Raw genomic sequence first — 19852 nt, forward strand, 5'->3', positions numbered from 1 at the left:
AGTAATGCAGAATTACATGCTGAAATATTTTCTCTAGCTTAAATATTCAGCATGGTTTGTTGAAAGCAAAGTGTTAAAGTTTTGTCATCAACACATTTCTCATACCCTAATGCAACATCTGACAAATGACATCTGGAGTGTTACACAACTGTGCTACTGCAGGAAATTCAATCTGATCAGTTGCAACATTGCACAGAAAACATACTCACTAGATACTTCTGCAGATAGACTTGTTTCGCAGCCAAAGACACAGGACTACAACATTAAGACCACAATGGTAAGTCAACCTTTTCACATAGAAAGACATTGTGCTACTTTTTTGCTACGGCTGCTCGCTGTTCTTTACAGGCTGCAATGGTGACATCACAAGAACAGTAAATGTGACCACTGCACCCAATCACTAGGCTCAGCGGTTTTGCCCAAGTAGAACATGAGCCGTTAAGCCCAATGATTGGTTGGCTGCAGCGGTCATGTGCACTGAAGTCATGAAGCCATGGCTGCAGCCTGTATAGAATCACTGGGAGCTGCAGCAGAAATTCAGCCAGGGAGTAAGTTGGGTAGGTAAGTAAATGAGAATGAGATTATACATCATAATAGATGTATTAGTTTTAGAGCAACATATTCCTCTTGGTGTGGCTATAGTTTTGCGTTTAAATATTCCAATTGTTAAAGCATTTAGGAGCAAAAACCATTTCGAAAGCAGAATCTGGCCTTACTTATTACCTGAAGATCAGACTAGACAGAGTCCTAAAGTATGCCTTTGAAAAAGATGCAGTAAGGTGCAGTGATAATTCTGTACAGATATATTTATATCTGATTTATTGGACTTAATAGCCCACAATAACTGGGGGTCAATCGTATACAACCTTTTCCCACTTCCTACCTCTCCCACAAAAAAAAAAGAATGACCCTGCCTGTTATTGTTTGCACCAAATTGTCCAAGATGCTCCAAATCTAAACAAAAGTATGTGTTTGTTATTGTGAAAATGTAGCTTCATACCAGTCGAGGGGACTGACCCTAAATACTGATGAATACCTGGCCATTGAGCCGCATCTGAATATGAACAGTAATGAGCTAAGTACTCTTTGGTTCTCATCCTTACTCCTGAAGATCCTTGGAAGAGGGGAAACGTGCTGAGTTGCAGTGTAGCTTGGAGTGTCATTTGGTGTGTTTTTTGTCAAACAGGGGATTGTTTATATGGCACATTAGTTGTGGTGTCATCTATAAGGATCTAACTTTTATGTGTACCTGAAAAATTGGAAGCTATACTATGTCTGAATGTTTGTAATCTATCAATAGAATGACATTTTTGGGAAACGTTACTGGCTTTTGGTTGGTCTTCTATTTATTGGACATGAAAATATATATGAGGTCTTCCCCATGATAATAACTCTGATGATTCTTGCATGCAATCATTGGTGGATATACAGTGCTGTGCAAATTAATTGGGACAAAGCAGTTTAAGTAAAATCGTAAGTTGGTCACCAGTCAGTGATTCAAACCAGTTTTAACTGCTTTGAACAGGCACTCACACCTGTTCAAAGCAATTAAAACTGGTTTGAATCACTGACTGGTGACCAATTACGATTTTACTTAAAGTGCTTTGTCCCAATTAATTTGCACAGCACTGTATGTTCTGTCAAGACCTTTTTTAATCTTTGCGAAGGATGTATGAATCAAGCCGCAAACAAGGTTATCCAGGAAAAACAGTTGATTCCTTCTGCTCAGGCAATGTTCCCCAACTCTGAGAACTGGTTTTCCCAGCAGGACAATGCGCCATGCCACACAGCTAGGTAAATTAACGTGTGGATGAAGGACCATCACATCAAATCCCTGTCATGGCCAGCCCAATCTCCAGACCAGAACCCCATTGAAAACCTCTGGAATGTAATCAAGAGGAAGATGGATAGTCACAAGCCATCAAGCAAAGAAGAACTGCTTACATTTTTGTACCTGGCATTAGGTCACCCAAAAGCAGTGTGAAAGACTGATGGAAAGCATGCCAAAATGCATGAAAGCTGTGATTAAAAATCATGGTTATGCCACAAAATGTTAATTTCTGAACTCTTCCTGAGTTAAAACATTAGTATTGTTGTTTCTAAATAATTATGAACTTGTTTTCTTAGCATTATTTGAGGTCTGCAAGCACTGCATTTTTTTGTTATTTTGACCATTTCTCATTTTTGGAAAATAAATACAAAATTTAGTGCTTGGAAACTCAGAGGCATGTTGTCAGTAGTTAATAGAATAAAAGAGCAATTTACATTTTATTCAAAAATATACCTATATAGAGAAAAATCAGACAAGCTGAAAATTTTGCAGTGGTCTTTAAATGTTTGCCAGAGCTGTATATGTATATGTCAGCAATGCAGACCTTTGGCATTCTAGCAGTTAATTTGCAGAGGTAATCTGGAGAAATTTCACCCCATGCTTCCAGAAGCCCCTCCCACAAGTTGGTTTAGCTTTATGGGCACTTTTTGCGCACCATACTGTCAAGTTGCTCCCACAACAGCTCAAAGTGGTTGAGATCTGGTGACTGCTCTGGTCACTCCATTAAAGATAGAATACCAGCTGCCTGCTTCTTCCCTAAATAGTTCTTGCATAATTTGGAGGTGTGCTTTGGGTCATTGTCCTGTTGTAGGCTGAAATTGGCTCCAATCAAGCGCTTTCCACAGGGTATGACATGGCGTTGCAAAATAGAGTTATAGCCTTCCTTATTCAAAATCCCTTTTACCTTGTACAAATATCCCACTTTACCAGCACCAAAGCAACCCCAGCCCATCACATTACCTCCACCACGCTTGACAGATGGCGTCAGGCACTCTTCCAGCATCTTTTCAGTTGTTCTGCATCTCACAAATGCTCTTCTGTGTGATCCAAACACCTCAAACTTGGATTCGTCTGATCATAATACTTTTTTTCCAATTTTCTTCTCTCCAATGTCTTTTGCCCATATTAATCTTTTCCTTTTATTAGCCAGTCTCAGAAATGACTTCTTCTTTGCCACTCTGCCTTGAAGGCCAGCATCCCGGAGTCGCTTCTTCAATGTAGATGTTGACACTGGCGTTTTGCGTATACTATTTAATGAAGCTGCCAGTTGAGGACCTGTGAGGCATCGATTTCTCAAACTGCAGACTCTAATGTACTTGTCTTGTTGTTCAGTTGTGCAGCAGGGCCTCCTACTTCTTTCTACTCTGGTTAGAGCCTGTTTGTGCTCTCCTTTGAAGAGAGTGGTACACACCATTGTAGAAAATCTTCAGTTTCTTGGCAATTTCTCGCATGGAATAGCCTTCATTTCTAAGAACAAGAACAGACTGTCGAGTTTCACATGAAAGTTCATTTTTTCTGGCCATTTTGAGAGTTTAATGGAACCAACAAATGTAATGCTCCAGATTCTCAACTAGCTCAAAGGAAGGTCAGGTTTATAGCTTTTCTAATCAGCCAAACTGTTTTCAGCTGTGCTAACATACTTGCACAAGGGTTTTCAAGGTATTCTAACCATCCATTAGCCTTCTCACACAGTTAGCAAACACAAAGTACCATAAGAACACTGGAGTTATGGTTGTTGGAAATGAGCCTTTATATACCTATGAAGATATTGCATTACAAACCAGAAGTTTGCAGCTAGAATAGTCATTTACCACATTAACAATGTATAGAGTGTATTTCTGAATCATTTAATGTTAGCTTCATTGGAAAAAACTGTGCTTTTCTTTCAAAAATAAGGAAATTTGTAAGTGACCCTAAACTTTTAAATGGTAGTGTGATTAAAATGGGTCTATGCCTGATGAAGAGACCTGAGTAGTCTTGAAAGCTTGCAACTTGTTACCACCTTTTCAGCTAGCCATTCCATGGTATGAACCACTGAGGACTCTCAATTCTAAACATTTTCCAAATACAGTTAGTGTGGCAGAACAGTCCTCAGACATCCTTTAATATTCTTACTGATAGCAGCCAAGATGTATTAGTGTATTTCACTAACTTACAAATCCTAAGATATAAACGAAATGAGCAAATAATAGTGAGGTAGCTACAAAATGAGCAAATAACACAAAGAGGTGAGTTGCAAGGGTTAGGGAACATCCCGATTGGGTATAGCTTGTCACGTTGGGATAACTATTATGCGGTTTTGATCAAAATAATGTTAACTAAGTACTCTTTGTTATTTACATTTACCATTGCTATTTATGTATTTACTTACTACAGGGTATTTGCTTTTTTTAATTTTTTTTGTTTTTATTCTTAAGTTTTGTCTCCTAAATGGCCACAGAGAGAATGTATAACTATATTACACTTAGGCTACTTTCACACATCAGGTTTTCGGCGTCAGGCGCGATCCGGCGTCGTGCCGGAATGCCGGATCCGGCAAATGTTTTGTAAAACCTGAAGTGCCGGATCCGGTTTTCTGCCGGATCCGTCTTGTTCTTGACAGACAAAACCGGATCCGTTTCATCCGGTTCATCCGTTTTTATATCCGTTTTTATATCCGTTTTTCGACGGATTACGCCGGATCCGGTTTTTAAAATTTACCCTTGTGGCCTTCCGAACGGGATTGGCTACTGGAAAACTAGATATAGCATGTTCCTACAGCCCTTCTTTGACAGGTTGTAGAGAAGAAAGTGCAGGTTGGAGAGAAGAGCAAGTTACTGGCGAAGATGGATGTTGTCATTGGAAATATAACCACTAGAAGTTCTGTGACGGTTTCAGTAATGAGGGACAATTTTGCACTATACTTTATGTCACCTCAAGGCAGAGTACACTGGCAGGATGACAGAGTGTGAAAGATTTGTGCCCTAACCAAACTTGTGTACCTTCTGGACCAACAGTATATACCTTTGCCAACCAAAGTTGGCTATCTTGTCATGGTCTTACTATTTTTACCTTTAGGCCACAGGTGTGTACCTGGTTGTGTTTTATGCAAAGTATTTCACCTTTTAACAAAAGTTGTGTACATTGGTAGGAAATCACCAACAATAAACACAACTTTTTAGGTGAAATACTTTGCTTCAAACACAACCAGGAACACAGCTGTGGCAAAAAGCTAAAATTTACCCACAGTTATATACCTGGTTTTGAATACCTTTTTACCTTTGAAATACCCTGTATTTAACCTTTTTTTAAAACATAGTTCGCCGCAGAAAGAAATGATAGACAACCAATGTGAAACGATAATTTAACTTTTATTTAAATTTTTTTTTTTTTTTGTAAAATGTTTTTAAAGTGCAAAAAACTTTTTTAATAAAGGTTTTAAACCCAATGGGCATTTTTATTACAAAAAACACACATTACAAATCTGTGTAGTGTGGGGTGGAAATACTGCTGGAGGGGCTGTGGGACACTTCGACACTGGGTGTGTGGAGAGAGGACTGGGATCGTGGTGGGGAAGGAACAGTTAGAGGTGAAGGTGTGGAAAAAGCTACAGAATGGGTGGACATGTGGGAGGCAGAAGAGGTGGTGGGCGGTGGAGTGGAGGGTTGGGCAGGGACTGTAGGAGCAGATGATGTTGATGGAAAGTTGTATGGGGAAGGAGTTTGGTACGGGGAAGGAGTTTGGTACGGGGAAGGAGTTTGGTACGGGGCAGGTTGCTGGAAGTGGGGAGATGTCTGGTACTGGGGAGGTTGCTGGTACTGGTGAGATTGCTGGTATGTAATAGGAGGGGGAGGATGGAAAGTGGCTGGAGGGGGTGCAGATGTAATAGGAGGGGGAGGATGGAAAGTGGCTGGAGGGGGTGCAGGTGGAGGAACTACAGTGGTGGGAGGTGGAGGTTGGGAGGTAACCTGCTGTAGAGCACCGTGGCACGAATGCATTACATGCATCTGCTGGGTAGGAGATAGCGTTTCCATGCGCTCCACAACAGACCTGAAAAAGGTGTGGTTTGGCGAAGATCTTGCTTCTGAATGCATGGTTTGCAGAAGTGTCTTCACCTCCAGAATGCTGGAGTTGATCTGCTGAAAGCCTGCGGAGATTTGCTCTGACAAGACTTTGAGACAGTTCTGGAAAGATGCATTCAGATGCAAGAACTCTTGCGCATAACTCTTTTCCTGACCCCTCTGCCGCTGCCACCCAGTACCCGCAGGTGTACTAGAGGTGGCAGGGGCAGAAGGGTGGGGTAAAGGGAAAGCGATCTCCTCACCAGCAGCTTCATGTAATGTAGGCGGCCACGATGCTCCTGTGCTGGTGGATGGGACAGATGGGTCAAATGTGTGGGAAGGCTGGGAAGGTGCAGATGTACCGGGGCGGTCGAAGTGTCCCTCGGTGCCGGTCTCCTCAGGGATCGCCTCAGAAGGGTCCAATCGTGCAGGCTCCCGAGTGCTGCTCACCGTGCTGTGTAATAAAGAGAAAAAAAAACAATTAAAATACTGACATGGTATGGCCCTGGCTGAAAAAAAAAAGTTACATCTAACATTTTTTTCACATGTGGTGTGTAATATTTACCTTCTGGTGAGCATTGTTTCCCGGAGGAACGACAGGGCTTGTGCGTACTTGTACTTGCTCCTGCGTCCTCCAGATCCACTCGGGGCCCGCATCTCTTTATTGAACTCCTTCTTGAAACGATCCCACACAGACCGCCACCGATTCACAATTCTGTTCCCTGAAACGAGAAAGGAGTGGTTAGTATACAACATCAGTGTTTCACAAACTCCAGTCCTCATGGTCCCCAGGGGTCATGTTTTCAGGATTTCCATAGTAAATAGAAATCCTGAACACATGATCCGTGGGGACCACGAGGACTGGAGTTCGGGAAACACTGGTTTACATCAAGCAACCGGTACTGTATATACTTACGCTCTTTAATCTGGGCCCGAGCTTCGAGGTCCTCCCAGCGGCCCACAAGGAGAGAACAGATTTCCTCCCAGAGTCGTCGGGTAACGATCAGGTCAGCGTGGCGGCGGTCAGCCATATTCCAGAGCGGCTCCCTTTCTCTGACGAGATCGATGAGGCGGTCCACATCAATCCCTCCATCCTCACCGTCAGAGTCGGGAGCACGCTGTGAAGGCTGTTAAAGAAAAAGACAAAAATAACATAATTAGCCTCCACAAAAGAAATGAAATAAAAAGTGCAAAAAAACAAAGCAAAAATATTTATACTTACACGCTGGTGACCGCCGCGTTGCTGTCGCCGACGACCCTGGGAGGCACTGCGAGGACCTCTTGGCCGAGCACCAGATTGGGAATACTAGAGAAGAAAACAAAAAATGTTATGTCTTTGGATGTAGGCATTTGTTTGCTGTGTGTGGTCTGCAGAACATTGTTTTCTATGTGTTGTGTGTAGTGTGATGTTGTGTTTCTGCGTTTGATGCAAAAAACTTACCAATTGTGAGCCCACTCCAGGTGTCTGTCCACCCCTTCCTTCTTCTTCTGGGAGCTCCTCTTCATCTTGTGATTCCTGTTTTGAAATAAAAGTCAATGAATAGACATATATTACAGAGATGATGGATTTTGGAAATAAAAACTTACCGTCAAACGCTGACGATGCGAGGGAGGGCTCCCAGAAGAAGATGTGCTGTCCTGTTGATGGCCAGACTCCATGGCTGTGGGTATTGCTGCTGCTGTTGCTGCTGCCAGTGATGCCATTTCTGCTGCTGCTGCTGCATCTCTTTGGCGGCTGTTGAATAAAGAGAAACAAAGGGCCAATGAATATCTTGATATTCCAAGGCCCTAGTTTGGAGGAAAGGGGGATTTGATAATTACCGTCTCTCATCTGCTTCTGGACTCCCCTCCTCAGCATGTTCCATTTGCTGCTCCATTTGGGGTGGTGGTGGTGCTGATGGTGCTGCAGATGTCTGCTGCCTTCTCCTGTTTCTTGGCTTGGGTGGCATGTTGGGTGTGGCTGTGGGTCCCACTGTCTTGCTTTTATATATGTCTTGTGGGCAGAGCTACTGAGCATGCTCAGACCAAAAAAAACGGATCCGGCCACCGGATCCGGCTTTCGCCGGATCCGGCGCATTGCGGCGCTCATAGGCTTTCATTGTGTGAAAAAGCCGGACGCGCTGGATCCGGCGTGTCCGGCTTTTTCGCCGGAGACAAAAAACGTTACAGTAGACGTTTTTTCCAGACGCCGGATCGCGACACATTGCCGGATCCGGCGAAAACCTGATGAAACGCATGGCCATCCGGCGCGATCCGGCGCAAATGCAAGTCAATGGGGGGGAAACCGGATCCGGCATTGCATTTCGACGGATCCGGTTTCTGTCAAAAGCGCCGGATCGCGCCTGACGGCGAAAACCTGATGTGTGAAAGAGGCCTTATACCAACTTATAATCCTGCTCATTTCTTTGATTTCATTTTCACGTCACTAACTTCACTAAGCATGCATAGAGCAGCATAGAGAATATGCTAAAATATCACTTGTTAGAAGCAAACCGTGACATTTCATTTACTATCTTATCCCAATCATTATTTTTCATATTTTCACATTTTTGCTACAAAGCCTCACCCATAAAAATCTTGCTGTGAGACATTTACTTCTCAAATTTAGAGTGAAATTGTGGCAGATAGAAAAGTAAGATAAGAAAATTAAACCACATAGTAGTAATAATGCCATCAAAGAAACCAATGAATGTGTAAGATTAATTTTAATACATTTTTGCTATAGTTTTCATTTTCATCTTGCTTCCGTTGATAAGAGTTCATGAGATTTAGTTGGAAGGATATTTAGGGTGATTATATTTTGTTGATTTCCTTTGTAATTACTGAAATTCACAATTGGTTTGAGAAATAGGGTGTGTACCGTAGTTAAAAAAACCCTAGATAACAGAGTTTCCTGAATGTATTTTCCACATTACCATTGGCAATATCTATGCTGCATGTACATTTAAAGTTCTTTTCATATAAATACTTGAACCTCTGTTTGACAAGATAGGAAGGGACACTCTTCCAATGCACAAGGGGCTCCTGAAAAGTTCGAGGCCCACCCATGAAATCTTTTTTGCATGGTCTTGTTTTGCAATGCAATATGTTATTTAGTTAGTTGAATGGTATACCTCCAAAGGAAGTTTACAACATATAGTATTCCACTGAATAAGACATACAATGGGATATGCCAACAACAACACAAATGATTTATTGCTCCTTATATTTTTAATGCATATCTTAGTATGCAATAGAATTGTATAGTCTACTACGCTATTCCATACCACAAAAGGAAAAGTTATTCTAATACATTCTGGCAGATAGGGCAAACCGTTTGGAAAAAAGGAGATTATCACAATGTGCATGCTGCGCTCATAGAAAGGATAATAATAATCTTTATTTATATAGTGCCAACATATTCAGCAGAGTTTTGCAGTTTAACCATGCCAAAACACAAGTCATAAGTAATAACATTAACAATACAATAATTAAAGCAAAATAAGATGGCCCTGCTCGTGAGAGTTTACAATCTACAATGAGGTGGGGGAGATATAAAGTACAGGTGTGTATTTGCAATGGTGTATTTACAATGATGGTCCAGCCATCTTGAGGGAGTGAGGGATGGATGGAGACAGTGAATGGGCTACACTTGCACACTTACACATAAAATGACTTTGATTAGTGAATTTGATAGGCCGCTCTGAACAGATGCGTTTTGAGGGAGCGCCTAAAAGTATGCAAATTGTGGATTGTCCTAATTTCTTGGGGTAGAGCATTCCAGAGGATTGGCGCAGCAGGGGAGACGTCTTGGGGCCGTAAGTGGGAGGTACGGATTAGTGCAGAGGTTAGTCAAAAGTCGTTTGCAGAGCGCAGCGGTCAGTAAGGCCAATAGGCAGAAATGAGGGAGGAGATGTAGGGGGGTGCTGCACTGTGGAGAGGTTGGTGGGTGAGAACAAGTACTTTGAATTGGATTCTATAATGAATGGGCAGCCAATGTAAGGACTGGTGAAGAGTGGACACATCCGAGCACTGATTAGCCAGATGGATGACCCTGGCTGCAGCATTAAGTATGGACTGGAGAGGGGAAAGTCGAGTAACGGGGAGGCCAATTAATAGAGCGTCGCAGTAGTCCAGGCGGGAGTGGATCGATGCGACAGTGGTTTTGTTGTTTCCATGGTGTTAAAAGGGCAGATTCTAGAGATGTTCTTTAGGTGTAAGCGGCAAGAATGGGCAAGAGATTGTATATGGGATGTGAAGGAGAAATTGGTGTCAAACATAACACCCAGACAGTGCGCCTGCTGCCGGGGTGTTAATATGGTGCCACCCACGGATAGTCCCCTTGACGAAGGTACGCCGAAACGCGCGTCAGGGCTGGCACATCCCAGGGACTTCAGCAGCACAAGAGGTACAGCACTGAGCGTTAATTTTGACATTTTAATTTTGCCTCTGGTATTTTTATACACTCACTGTGTTGGAGCATAGCTCTGATGTAGCTCTCCTATTGCACCACACTTTATTTGTTATTGCTGCACTGATTTATATGCATTTGCACTTTATGGAATACTGTCTGAGTTTAATATGTTCTATATATTTGGTTATATATTCATATAGTGCTTAAGCACGGTCACCTTATTATTATTATTTTTGTACCCCTTGGTGTATTCAGACATATCATTGAATATTTTTGTCCCCGATAGTGCCTATTCCATGGCATTGGCCTTTCCCCACTTTTAATTTTATTTATATTTTCTTGTATGATAATTATTCAATAAATAAATTTATGATTATTGGACATCTTCTCGGTCTTTTTCGTTGTTTTGATTTTACAATAAGAGTTGTCTTTATATTTTCCATGTGTGCAATTGTTTTTTAATTAAGTATATTTAACATTGCACTTTTCCTTGAGATATTTTAATCACCCACAGATAGGGAAATGTCAGATTTAGCGAGGTTGGAAGACAACGGGAGCAGAAGAGTTTCAGTTTTTGAGAGGTTGTGTTTCAGATAGAGCGCGGAGATGATGTTGGAGACAGCGGACAGACAGTCATTGGCGCTCTGTAGTACAGTGGGGGTAAGGTTGGGGGATGACGTGTATAGTTGTGAGTCATCAGCATAAAGATTGTACTGAAAGCCAAATCTGCTGATGGTCTGTCCAATTGGGGCCATGAAGAAAGAGAAGAGAAGGGGGCCAAGGACTGAGCTCTGAGGTATCCCAACAGCAAGAGGAAGAGGAGATGACAAGGAGCCGGAGAAAAAAACACTGAAGGCGGGATAAGAAAGATAGGGAGAGAACCAGGAACCAGGAGAGAGCAGTATCCTTAATGCCTAGTGACTGGAGCCTAGAGAGCAGGAAACGGTGGTCAAGAGTGTTGAAATCTGCAGAAAGGTTGAGAAGAAGAAGCAGAGAGTGGTCACCATTACATTTTGCTGTCAGAAGGTCATTGGTAACTTTCATGAGTGCAGTTTCAGTCAAATGTAGGGGGCAGAAGCTGGACTGTGAAGGGTCTAGGAGTGAGTGAGTGGAGAGGTAACGGGTAAGGCGGGAGTAGACTAGGCACTCCAAAAGTTTAGAGATGAAGGGAAGACTAGAGACTGGTCTGTAGTTTGTGCAGGATGGATCGAGAGCAGGTTTCTTTAGTAATGAAGTAACGATAGAGTGTTTGAAGAAGGATGGGAAAATGCCCGAGGAGAGGGAGAGATTAAAGAATGTAATTAGGTGAGTTGTGTTGACTGGAGAGAGAGACTGGAGGAGATGTGAGGGAATGAGGTCAGTAATGCATGTAGTCAGATGAGAAGAAGAGAGGAGTTTGGAGACTTCTTCTTCTGTGATGGGATCAAATGAGGAAAATGAGCCAGGGGAAATGCAGGGAGGGATGGGAGTCACAGTACTTGGTGGTTGGGCGTGGATTTACTGACGGATATTAGCTATTTTTTCTATAAAATGGGAGGCCACGTCATCAGCACAAATGACTGTGATAGGGGCTTGTGCTTTTAACCTGAGGAGGGAGTGAAAGTCAAAAAGTTTCTTGGGGCTGTTGGCTAGTGAAGGACAGAGTTCTAGGTTCTTAACATAAATTTGAAGTGGATGACGTCTTCTGGTGTGCGGGTTTTTCTCCATAGGCATTCAGCACTCCTAGATAGTGTTGAGCATTCCGATACCGCAAGTATCGGGTATCGGCCGATACTTGCTGTATCGGAATTCCGATACCGACTTCCGATATTTTTTCAATATCGGAAGTCGGCATCGGAATCGGAAGTTCAAAGTTGATTGACAGCCTGACGTCATCATGATGCGCGGTGTGTGCGCATCATGATGCACCGTCATTTCGGGCCTTCCGGGGGTCTCTGCCGGCCTGCCGGGGGGCTGTGCCGGCCTGCCGGGGGGCTGTGTGGACTGCCCGGGGTCTGTACCGGCCTGCCGGGGGGCTGGGCCGGCCTGCCGGTGGTCTGTGCACCCTGTGGGGGTCTGTACCGGCCTGCCGGGGGGCTGTGCCGGCCTGCCGGTGGTCTGTGCACCCTGTGGGGGTCTGTACCGGCCTGCCGGGGGGCTGTGCCGGCCTGCCGGGGGGCTGTGCTGATGTCCGGGGGTCTGTGCAAGCATCGTCCGATGGGACTACAAGTCCCATCTGGCGATGCCTGCTACCATGACAGTGATTGACACATTAGCCAATGATGGGACAGTAGTAGTCCCATCATCCGGCTAATGTGTTAAATGTTAAAAAAAAAAAAAAAAAAAAAAAAAAAAAAACTACATACATACTACATGCATGCTACATACATACTACATGCTACATACATACTACATACATACTACATGCATGCTACATACATACTACATGCTACATACATACTACATATATACTACATGCATGCTACATACATACTACATGCTACATACATACTACATATATACTACATACATACTACATACATACTACATGCATGCTACATACATACTACATGCTACATACATACTACATATATACTACATGCATGCTACATACATACTACATGCTACATACATACTACATATATACTACATACATACTACATACATACTACATGCATGCTACATACATACTACATGCTACATACATACTACATATATACTACATGCATGCTACATACATACTACATGCTACATACATACTACATATATACTACATACATACTACATGCATGCTACATACATACTACATGCTACATACATACCACATATATACTACATACATACTACATACAATACATTCATACAATACATACATAGACATACAGTACATATAACATAGAGTAACATACTTACCAATACTTGTCACATTGTTCCCCGAAGCCATTGTCTTTTACGGAATAAATATTAACATAACAAACCACAAAAATACTCACCCACGATCCGAAGCAGTCCACGAGTGTGTCCCACGACGATCTTGGGTAGAGAACTGCAGCATCAGCTGTTGCTGCCGTTCTCTACGGGCTGCAGGAATCCAATGACGGAAGGTAGGTATCCTTCCGCACTGTATTCCTCCACCACTTAAAAAAAAAAAAAAGTCCCTAGTCTCACTTTATGCCATTGCTGCGTGGGAATGTTACTCTATGTTATATGTACTGTATGTCTATGTATGTATTGTATGAATGTATTGTATGTAGTATGTATGTAGTATATATGTGGTATGTATGTAGCATGTAGTATGTATGTAGCATGCATGTAGTATGTATGTAGTATGTATCTAGTATATATGTAGTATGTATGTAGCATGTAGTATGTATGTAGCATGCATGTAGTATATATGTAGTATGTATGTAGCATGTAGTATGTATGTAGCATGCATGTAGTATATATGTAGTATGTATGTAGCATGTAGTATGTATGTAGTATGTATGTAGTATGTATGTGGTATGTATGTAGTATATATGTAGTATGTATGTAGCATGTAGTATGTATGTAGCATGCATGTAGTATATATGTAGTATGTATGTAGCATGTAGTATGTATGTAGCAAATATGTAGTATGTATGTAGTATGTATGTAGCATGCATGTAGTATATATGTAGTATGTATGTAGCATATATGTAGTATGTATGTAGCATGTAGTATATATGTAGTATGCATGTTGCATGCATGTAGTATATATGTAGTATGTATGTTGCATGTAGTATGTATGTAGTATGTATGTTGCATGTAGTATATATGTAGTATGAATGTAGCATGTATGTAGTATGTAGTATGAATGTAGCATGTATGTAGTATGCATGTTGCATGTATGTAGCATGTAATTTTTTTTTTTTTTTTTACATTCAACACATTAGCCGGATGATGGGACTACTACTGTCCCATCATTGGCTAATGTGTCAATCACTGTCATGGTAGCAGGCATCGCCCGATGGGACTTGTAGTCCCATCGGACGATGCCTGCACAGACCCCCGAAGCCTGCACAGCCCCCCGGCAGGCCGGCACAGCCCCCCGGAGCCTGCACAGCCCCCCGGCAGGCCGGCACAGCCCCCCGGCAGGCCGGCACAGCCCACCGGAGCCTGCACAGCCCCCCTGGCAGGCCGGCACAGCCCCCCGGCAGGCCGGCACAGACCACCGGAGCCTGCACAGACCCCCTGGCAGGCCGGCACAGCCCCCCGAAAGGCCCGTACAGACCCCAGAGAGGCTGTACAAGGGAAAAACAGGATTTTTCTTATTCCGATACCGGAAGTCCCATAGACTTGAATGGGACTTCCGGTATCGGAATCGGCGATACGATACTTTTTTTTAAGATCGGCCGATCCATTCCGATCCGATACTTTGAAGTATCGGACGGTATCGCTCAACTCTACTCCTAGAGCATCACTGGAGAAGTTGAGTTTGCGATGTGAGCCAGGGCTGTTTTACTGTGTTTTTGGAGGTTCTGAGAGTGAGGGGCGCTACATGGTCAAGCGTGCTTCTAAGAGTGTCATTGTAGTGATGAACAGCCAGATCAGGACAGGGAAAAGAGGAGATTGGGAACAGTGATGAGTGTACGGAGTCTGAAAGTGTCTGAGGGTTAATGGCTTGTAGATTTCTGAATGTGTGGTAGGTAGGAGTCTGCTGGGGAGGGCAAGGATTTGTGAGCATGAAGGAGAGAATGTTGTGGTCAGAGAGGGGAAGTGGTGAGTTATTTTGGTAGGAGATTGAACAGAGCCGGACAAATACCAGCTCAAGGGTGTTACCGTCCTTGTGTGTCTCAGACGTTGAAAGCTGTGAGAGGCCAAAAGAAATGGTTAGTGTAGAAGCTGGGATGCAGGTGTGGAAGTGGGGCTGTTAATGAGGATGTTGAAGTCTACCAGGATAAGGGTTGGTAGTTCTGAGGACATGAAGTGCGGCAGCTAGGCTGAGCAGTGGTCAAGGATGTGGGTGGGTGTGCCTGGGGGCCTGTATATGACTGCTACTCTGAGGGAGAGGGGACGGAAGAGCCTGATGGTGTGGACCTCAAAAAAAGGGAATGAGAGCGATGGAACTGGGGAGAGGACTTGGAAAGTTCATTGAGGGGACAGGAGTATGCTGACTCCACCACCAAGTTTTTTTGTTGATCTCGGGGAATGGGAGAATTGTACACCACCTTGGGAAATGGCAGCGGAGGAGACGGTGTCAGAATCCTGAATCCAGGTTTCAGTGAGGGCCAACAGATTCAGAGAGTTGTTCAGAAAATAATTGTGCAGGAAAGGAAGTTTGTTACATACAGACCGTGTGTAACGGGGTCTACCAAGCTGGGGTACCTCTTTCAGTACCACCCCGTGTTTTCGGAGGTCCGCCCTGCGTTGGCTGGAGTCTGAATGAATGAATTCTGCTAGAATTCCTTCGTTACATGGGCGCACATAAAAGATCACTGCTTCTCCATGTATTTCCAGTCTGACAACACTTTACTCACAGGACACAGAATATATCACACAGATACAGAGGGCCGGCCAATAGAAAAGCGGCAGGCCAGACATGCATTACAAAAGCCACAGGTGGCCGGAGCCTGCCGATGTTTACTGTGGAAATTACAAAGGTGGGGGGAGGGCGTACAAAAGGAGAATATCGTGCCCTCTCTGCCCAGGGTGCAGCCTGTGAACTGATGCATTAGGGACATGCATCTCACATGGAACCTATTATGCAAACATATAACTGCACAACATATTCTGGTCTGGGTGCTGAGTGGTTCTGTAACACGTAACATCGTGGATTCCGGAGGGCACAATTAAATGAAGGAGATGAGGGAGTGCAAGAAATATTAATAAGATTATTATGGTTTCGATATGAGGTAAGGTAGAGGTTGAGGTTGGGGGATGGTGGACCATGGTTGGTTGAGATGTCCCCCGAAATCAGTAGGAGTAGGAAGATAAAGAGCAAGTAGTTATTGGGATAGTAAGAAGTTTTTTTGTGCGATGTGTATGGGCAAGATGGGCTGAGATTTTTCAGGAAGGGGAGAAGTGCATGGGAGCTGTACATGGGAGAGGGAAGTATAGAGCGGCTGATGTGTATGAGTCATGATGGAGAGGGGATGGGGTGGTGAACGTGGATGGCAAGGGAACACAGGAGGATAGAACAAAAGCACATGATAAAAGTGGTGCAAAGTGTGGGTTACCTGACTCCTGCCCTGACAAACTGCCATAGAATAACTGCCTTTTTCTTGATGCTTAACTAATGTGATGCTTTGCTGAATGCGCGACCACACACATGCGTGTACCCCTTAGAATGTGTCTAAATTTATAGGCCCCAATACAGGGACAGAGAGAGGGATTGTGGGAGTTGTTTGTTATAAATTAGCAACAGCTGCTCAACACATCCTGGTGTGGAATAGATAATCAAAGACGCTAGTCCTGATTCCATCTCTATGCTATAGCACCTCTCCCATGATAACATCTACAGTGATCCCCCCATGGATATACAACAGTAAGTACTGAGAACAATGTACCAGATGAATTATAGCAAAGGAGTTGAATGAAATGGTTACCAATAGAATATATTGCAATATATAAGTTGAATGATCTGATTATCATTCAGGTTGCTTCCTAACATTGATTGGAGTGAAATACATGCAGGGTGGATCAGTTCAGAAGTTGAATGATCTGATTACCATTCAGGCTGCTGGCTAACATTGAATGGAGTGAAACACATGCAGGGTGGATCAGTTCAGAAGTTGAATGATCGGATTACGTATGATATGATACAGCGAGTATAAATAAGGTGTTTTATTCACCAACACGTTTTGGCGCCGGGCCGGCATCTTTCTCAAGGTAAAGTACCAAGTGTGCCCAATGCAATAACAGCAGGGTTTAAAAAGGCTGTGAAGAAAGAGCAATGAAAGCCCATAAGGGGGAGGAGAATTAAGACAGGAAGTGGTTATGAAGAAAATATGAAATAGTCAATAATTTATTGAGAAAAATAAAGAAAGACATAAATATAAAATGGCAAAAAAAGAAAAATAGGGACTGTAATGAAATCAGAAGAAATATATACAGTTGTGGCCAAAAGTATTGACACCCCTGCAATTTTGTCAGATAATACTCAGTTTCTTCCTGAAAATGATTGCAATCACAAATTCTTTGGTATTATTATAGTCATTTAATTTGTCTTAAATGAAAAAACACAAAAGAGAATGAAGCAAAAAGCAAAACATTGATCATTTCACACAAAACTCCAAAAATGGGCCAGTCAAAAGTATTGGCACCCTCAGCCTAATACTTGGTTGCACAACCTTTAGCCAAAATAACTGCGACCAACCGCTTCCGGTAACCATCAATGAGTTTCTTACAATGCTCTACTGGAATTTTAGACCATTCTTCTTTGGCAAACTGCTCCAGGTCCCTGATATTAGAAGGGTGCCTTCTCCAAACTGCCATTTTTAGATCTCTCCACAGATGTTCTATGGGATTCAGGTCTGGTCTCATTGCTGGCCACCTTAGAAGTCTCCAGTGCTTTCTCTCAACCCATTTTCTAGTGCTATTTGAAGTGTGTTTTGGGTCATTGTCCTGCTGGAAGACCCATGACCTCTGAGGGAGACCCAGCTTTCTCACACTGGGCCCTACATTATGCTGCCACATTTGTTGGTAGTCTTCAGACTTCATAATGCCATGCAAACGGTCAAGCAGTCCAGTGCCAGAGGCAGCAAAGCAACCCCAAAACATCAGGGAACCTCCGCCATGTTTGACTGTAGGGACCGTGTTTTTTTCTTTGAATGCCTCTTTTTTTCTCCTGTAAACTCTATGTTGATGCCTTTGCCCAAAAAGCTCTACTTTTGTCTCATCTGACCAGAGAACATTCTTCCAAAACGTTTTAGGCTTTTTCAGGTAAGTTTTGGCAAACTCCAGCCTGGCTTTTTTATGTCTCGGGGTAAGAAGTGGGGTCTTCCTGAGTCTCCTACCATACAGTTCCTTTTCATTCAGATGCCGATGGATAGTACGGGTTGACACTGTTGTACCCTCGGACTGCAGGGCAGCTTCAACTTGTTTGGATGTTACTCGAGGTTCTTTATCCAACATCCGCACAATCTTGTGTTGAAATCTCTTGTCAATTTTTCTTTTCCGTCCACATCTAGGGAGGTTAGCCACAGTGCCATGGGCTTTACACTTCTTGATGACACTGCGCACGGTAGGCACAGGAACATTCAGGTCTTTGGAGATGGACTTGTAGCCTTGAGATTGCTCATGCTTCCTCACAATTTGGTTTCTCAAGTCCTCAGACAGTTCTATGGTCTTCTTTCTTTTCTCCATGCTCAATGTGGTACACACAAGGACACAGGACAGAGGTTGAGTCAACTTTAATCCATGTCAACTGGCTGCAAGTGTGATTTAGTTATTGCCAACACCTGTTAGGTGCCACAGGTAAGTTACAGGTGCTGTTATTTACACAAATTAGAGAAGCATCACATGATTTTTCGAACAGTGCCAATACTTTTGTCCACCCTCTTTTTTTATGTTTGGTGTGGATTTATATCCAATTTGGCTTTAGGACAATTCTTCTTGTGTTTTTTCATTTAAGACAAATTAAATGAAGATAATAATAACAAAGAATTTGTGTTTGCAATAATTTTCAGGAAGAAACTGAGTATTATCTGACAAAACTACAGGGGTGTCAATACTTTTGGCCACAACTGTATACAGTATACAGGGTCGGACTGGCCCACCGGAGGATTCTCCGGTGGGCCCTTGAATCTGCTAGCATACAGGGGCCCCCAGCCAGTGGCGTGTCGCTAATAGTAGCACACCACGCAGCTGCTATGGGGGCCCCATGCCAGCGGAGGAGCAGCGGATGACAGGAGGCAGGAGCCCCTGTCCCCGCTGCAAAAGAGAAATGAATATTCTCTGCTTCCCACGCCCACATGGGTGTGGAAAGGGGTGAATATCATTTCACTTTAGCGGTGACAGTGTTAGCCGCAGCAGCCGGCTAATATTGCCCACTATCAGGGCCGGGGGACCAGGGCCCCCTGCTCCCCCAGGGGCTCCCCGCTCCCCCAGAGGCCCCCAGCCCAGGCAACCGCTATGCGGAAGTAAGTCAGGGCTGGTGCCACCCTCATTTGCAATGGAAAAGAGAGCGTCAGATGACGCTCTCTCTCCCATCAGTCCCCTCTGCTTCTGATTCACAGCCGGTGCGCGATGACGTCACTTAATCGGCACCCGCTGTGTGTCTGGCAGTTGGCAGCACAGCTCCTGACACTGAAGCAGAGCCGCTGCCAGAATCAGCGTGGGAGCAAGGAGGATAGGTGAGTATTGTGGTTTGTTTTTTTCTATATCTCTATGTCTGTTGATCTATATCTATCTATCTACCTCTATATCCATCTATCATTATCATTATTATTATTTATTATTAAAGCGCCATTTATTCCATGGTGCTTTACATGTGAGGAGGGGTATACATAATACATACAACTACAGTAATCTTAAATAATACAAGTCACGACTGGTACAGGATGAGAGAGGACCCTGCCTGCGAGGGCTCACAATCAACAAAGGGATGGGTGAGGATACAGTAGGCGAGGGAGATCTTGTGAGGATCGG

General features: G+C 43.5%; 1 protein-coding gene across 1 annotated transcript in view; it reads left to right on the forward strand.

The window, feature by feature from the left end:
- Positions 1-204: 204 nt before the first annotated feature.
- The window catches only part of LOC141067361 (L-selectin-like), a 297474-nt gene continuing 277826 nt past the window's right edge, over positions 205-19852 (forward strand). Inside the window, exon 1 of the mRNA XM_073558054.1 lies at positions 205-277. Coding sequence (XP_073414155.1) covers positions 275-277 — 3 coding nt within the window. The 5' untranslated portion in view covers positions 205-274. The remainder of the gene's footprint in view (positions 278-19852) is intronic.

Source organism: Dendrobates tinctorius, unplaced genomic scaffold (assembly GCF_039654945.1).
Source record: "Dendrobates tinctorius isolate UK_male_01 unplaced genomic scaffold, ASM3965494v1 ptg000012l, whole genome shotgun sequence".
NCBI lineage: Eukaryota > Metazoa > Chordata > Amphibia > Anura > Dendrobatidae > Dendrobates > Dendrobates tinctorius.